The sequence below is a fragment of the Taudactylus pleione genome, unplaced genomic scaffold, assembly GCF_031769625.1.
Source record: "Taudactylus pleione unplaced genomic scaffold, aTauple2 ptg000026l, whole genome shotgun sequence".
In the NCBI taxonomy this organism is placed as follows: Eukaryota; Metazoa; Chordata; class Amphibia; order Anura; family Myobatrachidae; genus Taudactylus; species Taudactylus pleione.
In genome coordinates this window covers 9125001-9141979 of record NW_028284428.1, presented here as the reverse complement: position 1 = coordinate 9141979, position 16979 = coordinate 9125001, and the positions used below count along the sequence as shown (strand labels likewise).

At 42.2% G+C, this 16979-nt stretch overlaps 1 protein-coding gene across 3 annotated transcripts in view; it reads right to left on the bottom strand.

Moving 5' to 3' along the window:
- Positions 1–16979, bottom strand: part of RPS6KA3 (ribosomal protein S6 kinase A3) — a 177135-nt gene that overhangs the window by 38676 nt on the left and 121480 nt on the right. For all 3 annotated transcript variants that reach the window (XM_088451605.1, XM_088451607.1, XM_088451606.1), the window contains 2 exons: positions 7353–7434; positions 1271–1351 (listed from right to left, as the gene is read on the bottom strand). In XM_088451605.1, coding sequence (XP_088307731.1) covers positions 1271–1351; positions 7353–7434 — 163 coding nt within the window. The remainder of the gene's footprint in view (positions 1–1270; positions 1352–7352; positions 7435–16979) is intronic.

The window sequence follows — 16979 nt, the reverse complement described above, 5'->3', positions numbered from 1 at the left end:
ACGGAGATTCCATTGTTGTGTGGACAGCGATAATTAATGAGCGCACAATTTTGCAATTCAATTGTTTTTGTCAATTATCGCCCTCTTCACGCCCTATTAGACTGGGTTTAGACAAATGGCTGAACCTGTCTAAAGTCCTGGTTAGGAAACCCTAATCACATGTTTCTCGCATATTTTTGCTTGCACCCTCCTGGGGAGCGAGCAGAATTGCTGGCGGCTATTAAACAATTGAATCACCCCCTGAGGCACAAATAAATGTATAAAGTAATTACTTCAATACAAACTGGGAGGGCAAATCCAGCTGTGATGTCAATGTCGCTGGTTCCTGTGGCCAGTATAACGGGTCAATTGGTCGCCTGTACACAGAGGCAAATGTGCATGATATATCTTTCTGATATATCACATCAGCTGTGCTGCACGTTCGACGCAATATATCTGTGAACGACGTTTACAGATAGGTTGGGTATGAAATACCGGCAGTCGGTATGCCTGCTTTCAAAATACCGAGAGCGGCATCCCAATGCTCAGTATCAAGACAGGGGCTACGTAAGTGTGCTAACCCTCTCCCCATAACCCTTTGTTCCTGCATCCTAACACCCCCACACCCCAACCCTCCCCGTTAGTGCCTAAACCTAACCCTCTCTCTTGGTGCCTATCCCTAACCCCCCACCTCCCGTAGCTAACACCTAACCTGGCCCGCTTTACTTCCGATCGGGATGGCAGCTGATGGGATTCCAGGGTGCCGGTGTTCTGTCCTAGGTCAGGATTCAGGCGCTGGGATTTTAACAGCCGGCATCCTGATCGTAGGTCTAATAACTACATCCCTTTACGGATATAGTGTGTATACATGGCCAGATGCACTGAACAGTATATAGGGCTCTACCAAGCAAACACAGTAATCAAAGTAGAAAACATATCCAAAAGGAAAAAAAAAAAAAGAGGAGAAAGACAAAGCTATGAACTGTATTAGTGCCACTTTGCAGATCATTCTCATTTAACTGCCAACTATTAGTCTGTGGGGTTTTGTTGTAGCCGTTTACAGCTTTTAGGTGGGTGCATATATGCTAATAATCTGCAGAGGTTGTAAACTTCTGTGTTTATAGTTAATCTCAGTCTGAATTAACCTATTCTTGTGGGCTAGTAGCTGCTAATCATTTTAACATTTGCATGGAGCGTAATGTAACCAGAAGCAGAGGAATTATTTGAGAGCAGGATGTGACATTCTAACAGCTGGTGCTACTCTTTCAGCAGGCAAAAATCTATTACTCACCATAGTGCAATTTGACAATAAATGGATGATTAACTTCCACCAAAATATCGCGCTCCATTTTTGTTCTAACACGGTCTCGAACTGTAGGTGGAAAAAAAAACAAAAAACACAGAACTAATTATTTTGGAGACAACATATAATGCGAATACTAAAACCCGGACTGACACTGCATAAAAATGACACAGGAACCAATATATTTCAAATCAGGGTGTGAAAAATCTCAGATAAGTGTACTTTTTTGAGTACCTTCACCATTGCTTCATAAAATTTGCTATTTTGTCGACCACTGTTAACGAAAGCAATAATTCATAATAACAGTGTGGATAATTGTAGATAACTGTACAGACAGCATTAATGTAAAGCTAGCTACACACACAGCCATTGCAATACTACCGTGTTTCCCCAATAATAAGACCTACCCCGAAAATAAGCCCTACCCTTACTTTTGGAAAACGGTCCAAAATAAGCCCTACCACGAAAATAAGACCTAACAAAATCCCCATTTTGTCCGGTCCCTGCCTGCGCTACACTAAAATGCCCCCAGCTCAGCCCCCTGCATGAAATGGATGCCGCTGTTAAAGATTTAACAGTGGCATCCAATCAGAGCTGCAGCGTCTCACTCTCTCACAGTGAGCGCGCAACAGCTGGCGTGCGTGGCAGCGTCATTTACAGCAGCGCCGCAGAGTATAGGAGAGAAAAAGAGGAAAAAATATAAAGGTAAATAAAGAATTGTATTGAATTATTGAAATTGCTGTCATCGTTAATTAAAATAAGCCCTACCCTAAAAAAATAAATAAAATAAGACAGTGTCTTATTATCGTGGAAACACGGTATGTCCAAAGTGTTGAGAGACTATCCATTACGGCCATACATGTGAAGATGGTAGTGTCCCAATCTCTTTGGGCATCACTCCGGCCTGTTAAGCTGGGTACACAGTTGGACGACGGGTCGTTACCAATTGTTTGGCAGATGCGTCTGTGCTGACATCACAACTGGCCACGCATTTAAATTGCCTGCTCAGTTGAGATGTCAGTCACTGGTGGTCCCTGCAGCAAGTGTACGTGCAGTCGACGGGTCGCCTGTTGATATCTAAGATAGGTCGGCATCAGCTGTTCCGCACGGCAGAACACACACGCCGATGCACTACAGATATCACCCGTTCAATGGAACACACACACATATATATATATATATATATACGCGTGTACCCTGCTTTAGTGTGATCTTCAGATCACACAGACAGGTTTTCATGTGTCAGAGGGGTGAGGTACAAAATGTTGACATGCAGATCATGGTATTTAAGGGAAATTCACCGCCAGGTACTTTCAATGTGTCAACCCTGGAGCAGTGATATTTATTACAAAGTAATCTTATAGTCTGAATTTCCAGTACTGGATGGAATATCCCAAATTAGATCTGAACCCAGAAGAATACATACCTTGCTTGCTCCCACTGGCACTGTGCTGCTGGTGGTAAACCTGTTCTCGGAATAAAAGAAATACTGGAATAGCAGCAGCAAGGAGAGTTTTAGTGCCGAATCACTGACACATTCTCCTTGTTCCTGCCACCCAGTATTTATATATACCACCAATCACACTCCCAGTGGGCAAAGTGGGCTGTGTACACACAGACATTGGGGGAATTACCTGAATAGAGGACCACCAGAAGTCAATAATCTCATGCTTGTAAACCCCGGGAACTTTTTCTTACTTCTACACACTATGTACTAAAATGTGTAGTGTTGGTGATTAAGCTATAAGTGTCCAAAATAAGAAAATGCTGTTCATTTCCCTATTTTGACTCAGTTTCCACTCCAAGATAATTTACTAGAGGAGTGTGGTATGCCCTCTAAAACTCCATTAACACTTCTATGCTGCATTAGATCTTGCAATATGTTAATCGTACGTCCCTGATATTTTCTTAGCTGTCTATTATGAATTTTGAACACTTAACTTCCTGGCACGTACAATGGTAGATACATTTCCATATCAATTATATACAAAGATAAAGTAAACAGTTACATTTACTTCACAAAAGTCTACAATCAGGTCTGAATTTAAACGTAAATACCAAGTATCTTTCAGTACAACTCTAATTCAAGCATGCCATGCTAGTATTCAGCTCATTTGCACAAAACTTGAAACATGGCCTTATTTTCATTCTGCAAATATGATTAAATTTGACAAACTAATCAGTAGCGCATGCAGGGGGGGTTTCTGAGTACCCAGAAACCCCCGACTGACCAAATTATTTTTGTTTAGAGACGGAGACAGCACTGTCTCCGTCTCTGCACTGACTGCGGGCTCGACGGAGCTGCCGCGGATCCACAGACAGAGAGCTCTGGTTGGCAGAGCTCTCTGCAAAGGAGATACAGGTGCAGCGGGGGCCAGGCAGGAAGTGCTGTTGTGTGAGACACTGTCAGTCCCTGCTGTGCTGTGAGGGGGCGTGTTGGTGCAGCAGCAGTAGGGGGTGGAGCAACCGCTTGCCTCCTGGTGTTTCCCGTCATTCTGTGTGGGTGATCAGGTGCCCTGAAGGCCGCAGCTCTCTTCACTATGGTCGTTGTCATCCTGGTGCAGCTGCTCTGGGTCTGGCTCAGCTCCAAGTCATCAGGAGGAGATCGCCGGGAAGGAGCTGCTACGCATGCCGAGCAGCAGCAACTACGCTCACATGGGCTCCAATGGTGACCCACCTCCTCCTCCTCAGCCCTCGGTAAGTATACTGATATTGTGTATGTATGTATGTTGTGCATCCGTATGCGTGTGTGTGTGTGTATGTATGTGGTGTGTAACTATGTATATATGTAGGTATCTTGTGTGTATGTATGTTGTGCATATGTATGCGTGTGTGTGTATGTATGCGGTGTGTAACTATGTATATATGTAGGTATCTTGTGTGTATGTATGCATGCATGTTGTGTGTAAGTATGCTTATGTGTGCGTGTGTCTGTGTGTATATATATATATATATATATATATATATATATATATATATAAAAATAACAGCGGCACTCACAGGACTTTGATAAAGAAGACTCACGACACAGCAGGTCAACTTTGACCTGCTGTGTCGTGAGTCTTCTTTATCAAAGTCCTGTGAGTGCCGCTGTTATTTTTTATAAATGATTGGTATTTTTTCCATTGGATGGCACCCGGGCAATTATTTAAGTTTTTGTGGAATGCCGGCCAGTTTTGTACTACTATATATATATATATATATATATATATATATATATATATATATATTTATTTATATTATGGAAACCCCCCTTTAATAATCCTGCGTTTGCCACTGCTAATGATAGTTTTGTGGGTGAGGACAAAATGTCTGGTCATTAGCAGATATAAGTGCAATTTGTGTGTGTGTGGTTTTACACAGCATTCAGGTCTGCCTGATTTCTGTATCTTTCTTCACCCAACTACAATCCCTAGTCACTGCTTATTGACCAGCTACTGAAATTCAAGGAGAAAATCTAGAAGCATGACAGCTGCTACTTATCCACACAAAATAGATAACCAATGCCGAAATGTATTAATATCTCGGCCGCCTTAGTGGGGGGAGAGTAAACTCCCTCCCAATGATATCTGCAAGTCCCTCGGCACATCAGCACTAGTGCTGATACGCTGCTTCTTTCCTTGTGGCCGGCTCTAATGCACATGCGTGAGATCCCACAAACATTACAAGATCTTGTATGCAGTCGGACTGCTACAGACACTGCCTTGAGACTGTACACATATTGGCAGGTAAACCTGCTAATATGCGAAAAACCAAAATCTAAAGTGCACTTTAGTAACATCTGAATGATTTCTGTTGCCATACAATAGTTTTACTATAGCAAAATTATTAGATGTTTGCAGATAGCAGAGAAAAGTGATTTCTACTGCTTTCATATATGTACAGTGCCTTGCAAAAGTATTCACCCCCCTGAATTTTATGTCATGGATCTGCACAAAATAGTCTAATTTGATGAAGTGAAATGAGAATATATAAAAAAAAGAATTTTTATAAATACAATTCTGAAAATTGGAATGTGCATATGTAATCACCCCCTTTGTTATGAAGCCCCTCAAGAGTTCTGCTGCAACCAATTACCTTCAGAAGTCACATAATTAGTGAAAATGAAGTCCACCTGTGTGAAATCTAAGTGTCACATGATCTGTCAGTATAAACACACCTTTTCTGAAAGGCCCCAGAGGCTGCAACACCACTAAGCAAGAGGCATCACACCATGAAGACCAAGGAGCTTTCCAAACAAGTCAGGGAGAAAGTCGCTGAGAAGTACAATTCTGGGTTGGGTTATAAAACAATATCCAAATCTTTGATGATCCCTGGAGCACCATCAAATCCATCATCATCAAATGGAAAGAACATGGTATCACAACAAATCTGCCAAGAGATGGCCACCCACCAAAACTCACAGACCGGACAAGGAGGGCATTAATCAGAGAGGCAGCACAGAGACCAAAGGTAACCCTGAAGGAGCTGCAGAGTTACACAGCAGAGACTGGTGCATCTGTTCCTGTGATCACAATAAGCCGTACACTCCATAGAGCTGGGCTTTATGGAAGAGTGGCCAGAAAAAAGCCATTACTTAGTGATAACAATAAGACGACACGATTTAAGGCATGTGGGCGACTCCCCAAATGTATGGAGGAAGGTGCTCTGGTCAGATGAGACTAAAATTGAACTTTTTGTCCACCAAGGAAAACGCTATGTCTGGCACAAACCCAACACATCCCATCACCCCAAGAACACCATCCCCAGAGTGAAACATGGTGGTGGCAGCATCATGGTGTTGGGATGTTTTTCAGCAGCAGTGACTGGGAAACTGATTTGAGTCGAGAGAAAGATGGATGGTGCTAAATACAGGGATATTCTTGAGCAAAACCTGTTTGTCTGCCTGTGATTTGAGACTGGGACGGAGGTTCACCTTCCAGCAGGATAATGACCCGAAGCATACTGCTAAAGCAACACTCGAGTGGTTTAAGGGGAAACATTTAATCCAATTGAGAATCTGTGGTCAGACTTGAAGATTGCTGTTCACAAGCGGAAACCATCCGACATGAAGGAGCTGGAGCAGTTTTACCTTGAGGAATGGGCAAAAATCCCAGGGGCAAGATGTGGCAAGCACATAGACTTCTCCAAAGTGACTTGCAGCTGTAATTGACGCAAAAGGCGGCTCGACAAAGTACTGACTTTAGGGGGATGAATAGATATGCACGCTGAAGTTTCCGGTTATGTTGTCCTAAATATTGTTTGATTCACAATATAAAAAAAAAAAAACTTCACAGCTGTAGGCATGTTCTGTGAAGCAATTATGCACACCTTCAAACAATCCATTTTAAATCCAGGTTGTGAGGCAAACAAACATGAAAAATGTAAACGGGGGTGAATACTTTTGCAAGGCACTGTAGATGTTCGCTGTAAAGCTGGGTACATACTTGTCAATATATCGGCCTCTATTAACACCCTCCGACCGCCCATATACTAGAGAGGACCTCGCTCTTCTTTCTTTGGCAAAACTGAAGTCTGAATTGTCTGTCTCCATCACGGCACACACACAATGGTAAGAATGTGTACAACGGGGAGGGTGGGGGTCCTCTTTGCTAATTATGACAAAGCATTGGACATCAATATCTTATGTGCTCATTTTCCAAAGATTAAATATTTACAGTAATGCTGCAAAACCTATGTGCAGCAGAAAAGATTAACTCTATATAGCCAATGTTATGACCATGTTTTCTGAGATCATCAAAACATTTCTTCCATAATATTTTCTAACAACATTTGGACAATAAATAGAGGGGGGAATTTAAACTTGCGATGTTGGCACTACCGTAATTGGCCAATATGCACGTGCCAAACTGAATTACCTTCATAGAGAAAGATTCTATGAAACCTGAGACACCTTAGGAGCTTTGCAGGATGGGTGGCTGTGCAACCTTTCAGGTATTGCAGTACAGAAAAAACATTGCTTATTTGCCTTATGCTGAATTGATCTCTCACATGGCTCAAAACTGTATGTGTCCTTCACATGAAAAACATGGACAGTACTAAAACAAGAGGTCAAATACAAGGGGTTTACCTTTAAGTGTGGCTTTTTTTAATACTTTCATTGCATATAGTTGCCCAGCATCAGATCCTGAGATTTTTCGCACCAGAAATACCTGTGTGAAAAATAAGATACTGTGGTTATTAAAAGTAAATAAGTGTTGTGCAAGGATTTATTTTCTCATATTACAATATTGGGGCCAGCAGCCCTTTAGGGAGCAATTGCACAGTAGTATATGCGTATATTATTTGCTGATTACCCGATTTTTCTGCAGGCAAGCAATAATTTTAGTCATTCTTTCGCTGGAGGCATGTAAACATTGGCATATATATTTCTGACAGAATCAAAGGTCAGTTTGTTCCATCTAGGTATGCAATTATTAAGTTACATTGGGAGTAAGTGACATGAAATTGGGTTCTCATCAAAAACATTTGTATACAGTACGATGTAAACAGTTGACAAAGAACTAGGCTTCAGACAGTATGTAGTTAGTATTAGCTGCAATGAAGTATGTGTTATAGATCAATCAGAGCTTAATAGGAGAACTGCAAAATTTTGTTGCGGAAATAGGAAAAATGTATGGCTGCCTATGTTGTAACAGTAGTGCCATTGTGCTGCAATATTCATGGTCTGTGACATTCTCCTCCTTACTGTATGTATTTAAAATAATATATGACAAAAAACACACAAGAACATACATGCATATAATGTCTTTGGATGGATGGTAAAGTACAATTTGTGCCTAAACTTTACTTATTTTATAAAAATGCACACTTGGCTTCTGGATAATCACTATTTCCTATTTAAGGAATGGAGGAATTAATCTAGCAAGGCTTCTAATTTTAAATATTGAATTAGGATTTTAAGTGAACTAGTTAATATAAACAAATCACTATTTTTTTTCTTGATAAGGAGGCATGCAAATCACATGCTGAGAAAATAAATTCTCTAGTGACCAATCCCACAGTAACTTCTTGTATGAAACCCAGGGTAAGAGGAACAGATATTATGCAGATAACCTTAAAACAAAGGTTCTTATCCTCAACCAAAAAGTATAAATTATGATGGATTACTGCAAATTTAATCACTTAACTGATGTTTTTTTCTCCCAAACACAGCTCAGAAATTGTCGGGTTTTTTTTTTTTACTAAATTAGGTCAAGAACATCTTTTTAAGACTTATCCAACACAATTTTATAAAAAAATAATATTTTTTAAACACCGTACACCATAAAAATAGCAATTTTTATGGTATTCTGTAATGATGACCATTGACAGCTGTACCATCGATGGTCAATGGGTTCAACCATCAATAGAAACCATCGATTATTTGAGGCCACAGCCACTGATGTTTCCTTAACATCTGTTTGCCAACCATCGATAATCGGTGGCCATCCCTTGTATACTGTATAGAATACCATCCCTAATCGGAGGCCCCGTATCGAGTCTTGATCATACAGGACTACCATAATAAAAATAAAATGACCTAACACATCAATGTTAAAAAGAAATAAAACCGTAATATTTTGGATGTGCCGTGACAACATGACGTGACCTGGTGTCATGACGTCACTGTCCAATGACTGATATTGTGGGAGTGCCTTTGCAGCCATTCTTTCACCAGCTGCTACTCTGTCACAGTGCTGGAGCCCCCAGCGGACGCAACTGGACCCTCCCACACCCTTGCCGGACCCCTTCGCATCCCGCTGCGGACGCTGCAGGACCGCCGCACCCCGACATGAATGCCGCTGAACCCTCGCAATGCAATCCGCACCCCGACGCACCCCTGCCGGACCGCCAAGTATTCTAGATACTGAAAAAGATCCCATATCTGAAACGCTCCTGGTCCTGAGCATTTCAGATATGGGAAACTCTCTACCTGTACATATATGCATATATGTATGTGTGTAATGATTTCTGGTACCAAAAACGGGCTGCTTCCCTTGTAGAAAGTGTATTTGTTGTAAGCATATGGACAAATCACCTTTCTACTGGATAGATGATAAAGGCAAAACATATGTTATTAAAGATAGAATAACCTGTGATACAGACCACGTTGTATATAAAATCACGTGTGGTTGTGGTAAAATATACATCGGCAAAACAAAAAGATGCCTCAAAATCCGTATCCAAGAACACCTGAGGAATATTAAAAATAAAATTCGTACCCACAGTCTACCAAGGCATTATCAGGAAATGCATGGGTCAGATACTAGGAATTTGTCGTTTACAGCTCTAGAACACATTAAATTTGACCCTATGGGCAGTAATAGGGAATTAGAATTATCCAGGAGAGAATCCTTTTGGATCTATTCGCTGGATTCTCTCTTTCCCAAGAGTCTCAATGAGAATATAGACATTGTGTCTTTTTTGAACAATTGATGGAGGCCACCACTATTAATATCAATGTATAATAGTATTTTACAGTATTATGATTAATTGTTTATGTTGCTCCTTGTTCTAGAATTGGTATTTATAGATTTTTGGATGTCTGATTGCTTGTAAAGCTGTGTTTCTAGATGGGGAGTCTCATTTAATCACCTCCCTGGAGTTTAGTAGTCACAGTGTTAATCACGTTGTGATCAGTATGTATTAGAATTTATTTAAATTTATTAGAATTGTTCACGCTAGTCATATAAATTATAGTATATCCCTCACATATTTATTGCTTCATATAGTATTAGAGATTACCCAATCACTTTTAGATTGGGCTATATTTAACACATCTTTCACATATTAGATATAGGTTTCACTTTGAGGTGTATTATTCACTATGTTATTTAGTACCCCAATAATCAGAGCCTAAGCTTTGACGTTTGAATTAGCTATTTGAGTGCTATTCACTCATTATATAGTGTATTATATTAAGGGCTATTACAGCCCCACCACTGCACATTATATAGAAATGGTATTATGGGATTACATCCCTTTTGTATTTAGCCTCAGATGAGCGCTGCTTGCTGGTTCCTGTGATCTAGGTGGAACGCAGGCACTAGATGACAAGCAACAGTAGCTTCCATCCACTTCCGCTCTGCACACCGGAAGGTGGATGCCGAGCCCTGGGTGCTAGACAGCAGCGGCGTCCACTCACTTTCGGTGTGTGCTATGCTTGTCGATTAGTGATAGTTAGGGTGTTGAGCAGTAGGGTTAATGCTCCTGATTGTCCATATGGGGCTCTTATATATTAATTATTACACATTTTATTATTGGTCGTGATTGTTGACTTCCGGTTTGCGTTCCATGTGTTGGAACGCGAAAGTCGGCATTTTATATGGAGGCGGAGAGCTACTTCGTCACCATCATCAGGTGTGATTATACCCCAGATCACACTGGGTAATATTATAATTCTCCCGATTACAGGGTCGTTTTATAAAATTTATTGCAGCCCAATTATATGGGGGATATAGATTGTATCTATTTATTGATACCATGAAACTGAATTTTGTCAGTGCATTTAGTTAACACTTACGGAGTTTTAATTACCCTGGGGGCAATAATGACATCACTTCCTAGGAAGGGGCTTAAAAGACCATCAGTCTAGCAGTGAGTCACACTTTCAGCAGACTGAGTTAATATCAGCAGCGTCCTGAAGAAGTGAGATGTAAGTAAGCTTTATATTACCATGATGTTTTTCTCCGAGACTCCCCACTTAGGATCTAGCCAATCTCACTGCGAATGTTCATCTCTATGTATTAAGGTATAAACTTTTAATGCAATTACTTTTTTGTGGGCTGTGTATATTAAGGCTAGTTAGATAGAAAATGCCTTATATCCTATGTATTAAACTTCATTATCTCTCAATACCCAATATCAATTCTGGGTTTATGCTAATATGCTTATATTGTGTGTCAACCTAAATATATATAAAATCTAGTAACCTATGTTAGGTGGTTGTGTTTAGAAAATATCCACTTTTATTTATATAAAAGGGTTTTTGTCACATCATCCTGGTATCGCTTTATACTTACCAGTGTTACCCTGGTTAATTATTACGCCCTTTGGATTATTATCCACTATGTTAACTTATTGATTGTAAAGATACTCATTTTGTATATATCTCTACCGCCTCCTTTTTTTGTAGCTTGTATATGGGATTTAATTACCCTGATTATCTCAATCAGCTGGTTAAATTATCATCTGTTATTAAGCATGGTCTCCCATTAGAGAAGTAGTACATTTAAGGAGCCATTAGCTAAAGGGAGTGGCTACATTTTAAAACCAAATCCACTGGATGATAGAGGTTACACTTATCTTTTGTATTATGTGTCTTTGTAGGCAAACATTGTATTTAAGCACATTTCACCTGGGAATTAAATATCCACTTACTGTGTTAAGTGCGCCCATTCCACCTCATCTCCTATATACAGATTTAGGATCATCTGATCATTGTGCCATTTCTCCAGGTTAATAATAAGACTGTTCAGTCACATGATGGTATGTATGAAAAATGTCTTTATATTAGGCTTTTGTTAATATACAAGACAAAATCTACTAAGATGTTGGTTTGACATTACTCTCATGTATCCCTCACTAATGTACACCCATTTATGTTCAAGATATACCCCTGATGAAGTCCCATGTGGGGACAAAATGTGTTGGGTCTCCATCTTTTTGTGACTTGCATTTTGATGTAAGCTAATCCATTTGGAATTTGTTGTTTTTATGAAATAAATGTTACTTCATTGTATTACGCTTGAAGTGTTTTACTTAATACTGATAGTGGCCATTTGGCCTCTTTTTGGATGTATCTCTGGTGTAAGGGTATTTTTCAGCATAACCACAAGGAACTATCGCATATCCTGAAAACGGTGCCTTTGTTACCCTAAAAAAAAAATCCAAGGACCAACAAGAACTCAGTTCCATTATCCCCCTGAGAAGGAGAGGAAGCTCACTATCCACGTCTTTATTTGGGACTGATCATTAGAGCAGCTTCATTGCTGCCAATACTGACTATTACATTTGGAGTTTTTAGTTTGCTTTTAAGATTGACTATATTATATTATATTTGGTCTTATAAAATATCCATACTGTATTTGTTTACAAGAGCGTCCCTTTCTTGGTTTTTGTCTATTCTATATCTAACAGAGATATAAAGAGAAAGGTGCGGCCGGTAAACGATCGCAGTGTGCACGCAGTCCAACAGCATAGTGTTTGATATGAAGTGACCGTTTGGGGGAGTGGTCGGTGGAACGCTTGTATATGCTGGCAGAAGTCTAGATGGCGACAGGAAGTTTAGCAGTTTGTGAGGTAGGGTCAGGTCAACCACAACTGTGTAAATGGTTCCGATGTTTTCGCTGACTTACGAATGCATGTCATAGGAAGCGTGCGGCTTTATACAGTGATGGGAGTCTTGGCTTAGTGCTGCGGTTGCTGTGCAATTACATTCATTAGCATATTTTCGCTGCTAGCGAGTACGTGCGAATGCAGCCGTGCAATCCAAGCTGAATAAGCCCTACGTGCACTGTATAAATAACTGTTAATAAATACAGAATTAGAGATATCACTCTAAAACAAATGATGGAGAAGCATCATATCATTCTATAGATGTCCAGAAGAAAAAACCAACACTTATGTCACATAGCAGTGACAAGGACTGAATGCATTATGTTACAATTAATTAACATAAAATAATCTAAGTTCTCTCCAGAAAAAAATAAGAAGAAGATTTGTGTGTGTACTTCCATGCTGTCTCACCCTTGTTGTTACATACATACATTCAAATGTTAGTTTTTGTAATTATAAAACTGGAAGCCAGTGCCAGACAGAGGTGTTATAGTTTTACAAATAAAATTACACATTACAATATTTTGCAACTTGCCTGACATTGGGCAGTTACGAATGTTTTATCCTTACTCGTTCAAATTTAATCCACAACATCCAACAATTATCAAGGACGCCATGAATAATGCAGATATAAGTGTAAGAGATTCATCAAACGGGTTGGTTATGAAAATAAGAGTTATGGTATGACATACCTTTGTTAACTCTTTTTCTTCGAGGTCCATGGGGTCCACAGCCATTACGTTGGGGTATGAATCCCGGTCACCAAACAGTTAATACAAAAGAGCTCTCTGCTCCCAGGATGCACCGGGTTTCCTCCACATATACCCCACCTCCTGCCTCAGGTAGCCAGTTCGTTACCAAGCTCAAGCAGGTAGAGACAAACAAACGGTAAGAAAGAAAAGACCCATACTTACGAGTCCAGACTCTCAAGAGAAGAAACTACGGAAAACCTCCCCCAGAATTACAGGTGCGTCTGGGTGGGTGTCCTGTGGACCCCATGGACCTCGAAGAAAAAGAGTTAACAAAGGTATGTTATACCATAACTCTTGTTTTCTTCTTCGGGGTCCATGGGGTCCACAGCCATTACGTTGGGGATATCCCAAAGCACTAACCCTACGGGCGGGAACGCTCCTGACTCTCGGAAGAGAGGAGAATCCTACACCCGAAGGAGGCATCCTGAGAGGCAAAAGTGTCAAAGGCATAAAATTGACAAAGGTATGGATGGAAGACCATGTGGCTGCTTTACATAATTGCTCAGCAGAAGCACCCCGGCGGGCCGCCCATGATGGACCTACCGCCCTAGTAGAATGTGTCGTCACTGAATCCGGCACACGCATACCAGCCTGTGTATAAGCCAATGAAATTGCCATGCAAATCCACCTGGCCAGTGTCTGTTTATTGGCTGGCCAGCCACGCTTATGACAACCATAAAGCACAAAAAGTGAATCGGACTTCCTCCATTTGCTCGTGCGTTTAACATAAATTCTGAACGCATGGACCACATCCAGGGAAGACTCACCTTGTGAGAGACTTGAGCCCTGAAATGCTGGAACTACTATTTCTTCATTAATATGAAATTTAGACACCACTTTCGGAAGGTAACCCTCCCTAGTACGTAGTACTGCTCTATCTTGATGAAATATCAAGAACGGCTCCCGGAAGGAAAGCGCAGCTAAATCCGACACTCTACGTGTAGATGCCATAGCAAGGAGGAATACCGTCTTTGCTGTTAGCCACTTGATGTCTATTGAATTTAAAGGCTCGAACGGAGGAGCCTGTAAAACCTTCAGAACTAGAGTCAAGTCCCACGGAACAACCGGGGAAACTAAGGGAGGCTGAATCCTCAATACCCCCTGAAAAAAGGTCTTTATATCCGGTCTCAGAGCAATTTTATGTTGGAACCAGACTGAAAGAACTGACACCTGTACCCTTAAAGAGGCCAGGCGTAGCCCTTTATCCAGACCGCTTTGAAGAAAATCCAGCACTCTGGATATCAGGAATTTATGTGGATCACACCCTTTCAGTTCACACCACTGAAAGAAAGTATGCCAAACCCTATAATATATACGGGCTGAGGATGGTTTCCGTGCCTTCAGCATCATCCGTATAACACACTCAGAAAACCCCTTTTCCCTCAAGACGGAGGCCTCAAGAGCCATGCCGTCAAAGATAGCCGAGGAAGATCCGGGTACCAGCAGGGACCCTGTAGCAACAGATCCGGTCTCAATAGCAGAGGTCATGGAGTGTCTATGGAGAGAGACCGTAGATCTGTGAACCAATGCCGTCTCGGCTACACCGGAGCAATTAATATGACGGTGCTGCCCTCTTGTTTGATCTTTCTGACCACTCTGGGCAGAAGAGCAAACGGGGGAAACAGATATACCAGCTTGTAACGCCACTTTACGGTCAGTGCGTCTACAAACTCGGCTCTCGGATCTCTTGTCCAGGATCCGTACCTGGGAACCTTGTTGTTCCTTCTTGATGCCATCAGATCTATTTCTGGTAGACCCCACCTGTCCATAAGGTTCCGAAAAACCTGTGGATGTAGGGCCCATTCCCCTGCATTTAACTCTTGCCAACTGAGAAAAACGGCCTTCCAATTCAGGATTCCTGGAATGAATACGGCAGATATCGTGGGCAGATGAGTCTCTGCCCATACCAGGATTCTTGATAACTCTGCCAAGGTGGCCCGACTCCTCGTGCCCCCTTAATGATTTAGGTAGGCGACCGCGGTGCGATTGTCCGACTGTATCTGCACCGACCTGCTCTTTAAGATTTTCTGAGCCTGCACTAAAGCTTTGAATATAGCTCTTAGTTCCAGGATATTTATCGGTAGCCGGCTTTCCGTCACTGACCACTTCCCTTGGAAAGTGTGTGACCCCGTCATTGCCCCCCAACCTTGAAGACTGGCGTCGGTTTTGACTAATGTCCAATCAGACACCCAAAAGGGGCGACCCTGCCTGAGATGCTTTGTCTGCAACCACCAGGTCAGGGACAACCGTACCTATGGAGAGAGATGCAGCAGCTGGGACCTGATCGTGCGATGATCCTTGTTCCAGCGGGACAGAATGAATTGCTGCAGTGGTCTGGAGTGGAATTGAGTGTATTCCACCATCCTGAAGGTGGCCACCATCGACCCCAGGACCTGCATGGCTACTAGAACTGATATTTGCCTGTTGCGAAGCAACCTGCGTATTCGTGATTGTAGAGCAAGGATCTTCTCCTCCGGCAGATATATTCTCTGCACCACGGAGTCCAATCTCGCTCCCAAATGACACATCTGTTGTACCGGACAGGGTGACTACTTTTGCCAGTTTATGATCCAGCCGTGACTGTACAGACATGATACGGTCAGCCTCAAATGATCCTGTAACTGCTGTGGGGACTGCCGCAGCAACAGGAGGTCGTCCAAGTAAGGCAAAATCCTGACGCCTTGGCGCCTGACGCATGCCATCACCTTGGTGAATACCCGAGGGGCTGTGGACAGGCCAAACGGCAGGGCCTGGAACTTAAAATGTTCCTCCCCTACCGCAAAACTAAGACATTTTTGATGAGCCTGTGTGATTGGGATGTGAAGGTAGGCATCTTGTATGTCTAGGGACACCATATAGTCCCCCTGTTCCATTGCCAACACAATCGATCGCAATGTTTCCATCCTGAACCCGGGTGCTCGAACAAGTTTGTTGAGCTCTCTCAGATTTAGAATAGGCCGGTATGACCCATTCGGTTTCAGAACCAAGAACAGATTGGAGTAAAACCACTCTCGGAACTGGTTCTCTGGCAAAGGAATCACTACTTCTGATGCTAGTAAGGCAAGAATAGCCTTCTGAAGGGCCAAAGCTCTTTCTGAACCCACCTGCGGGTTTACACAAAAGAACCTTTGAGGAGGAGTCCTCCAAAACGTCAGGGCGTACCCTCGGGAAACAACTCCCCGAACCCAGGCATCCTCCGTCATGAGGTGCCAGGGCTCTGAGAACCGAAGCAGTCGGTCCCCCACCCTGGGATCCCCCAGGAGGAGGCCCGTCCCATCAGGCCACTGGTTTATCCTGGACCTTAGATCCTGGACGTTTGTTCTGCCAGGGCTTCCTGGGTCCTGCCTTTCTTGGTGGAAATCTCGCTGAGGGCTGACCTTTGGCCTTGCCCTGCGGCCAAAATCCCCAAAAGGACGCCCTCCTCAATTTAGACGAGGTTGCTGATGGTAAACCTGCCGTCTTTGAGGCTGCCATGGAGGATACAATTTTGTCCAGTTCTGGACCAAACAGCACACCTCCTGTGAATGGAAGGAATTCTAGGACCTTTTTGGGCCCGACATCTACCCTACAATCTTTCAACCAGAGGATCCTACGTGCCACTACGGACTCAGCTGAAACTTTAGAGG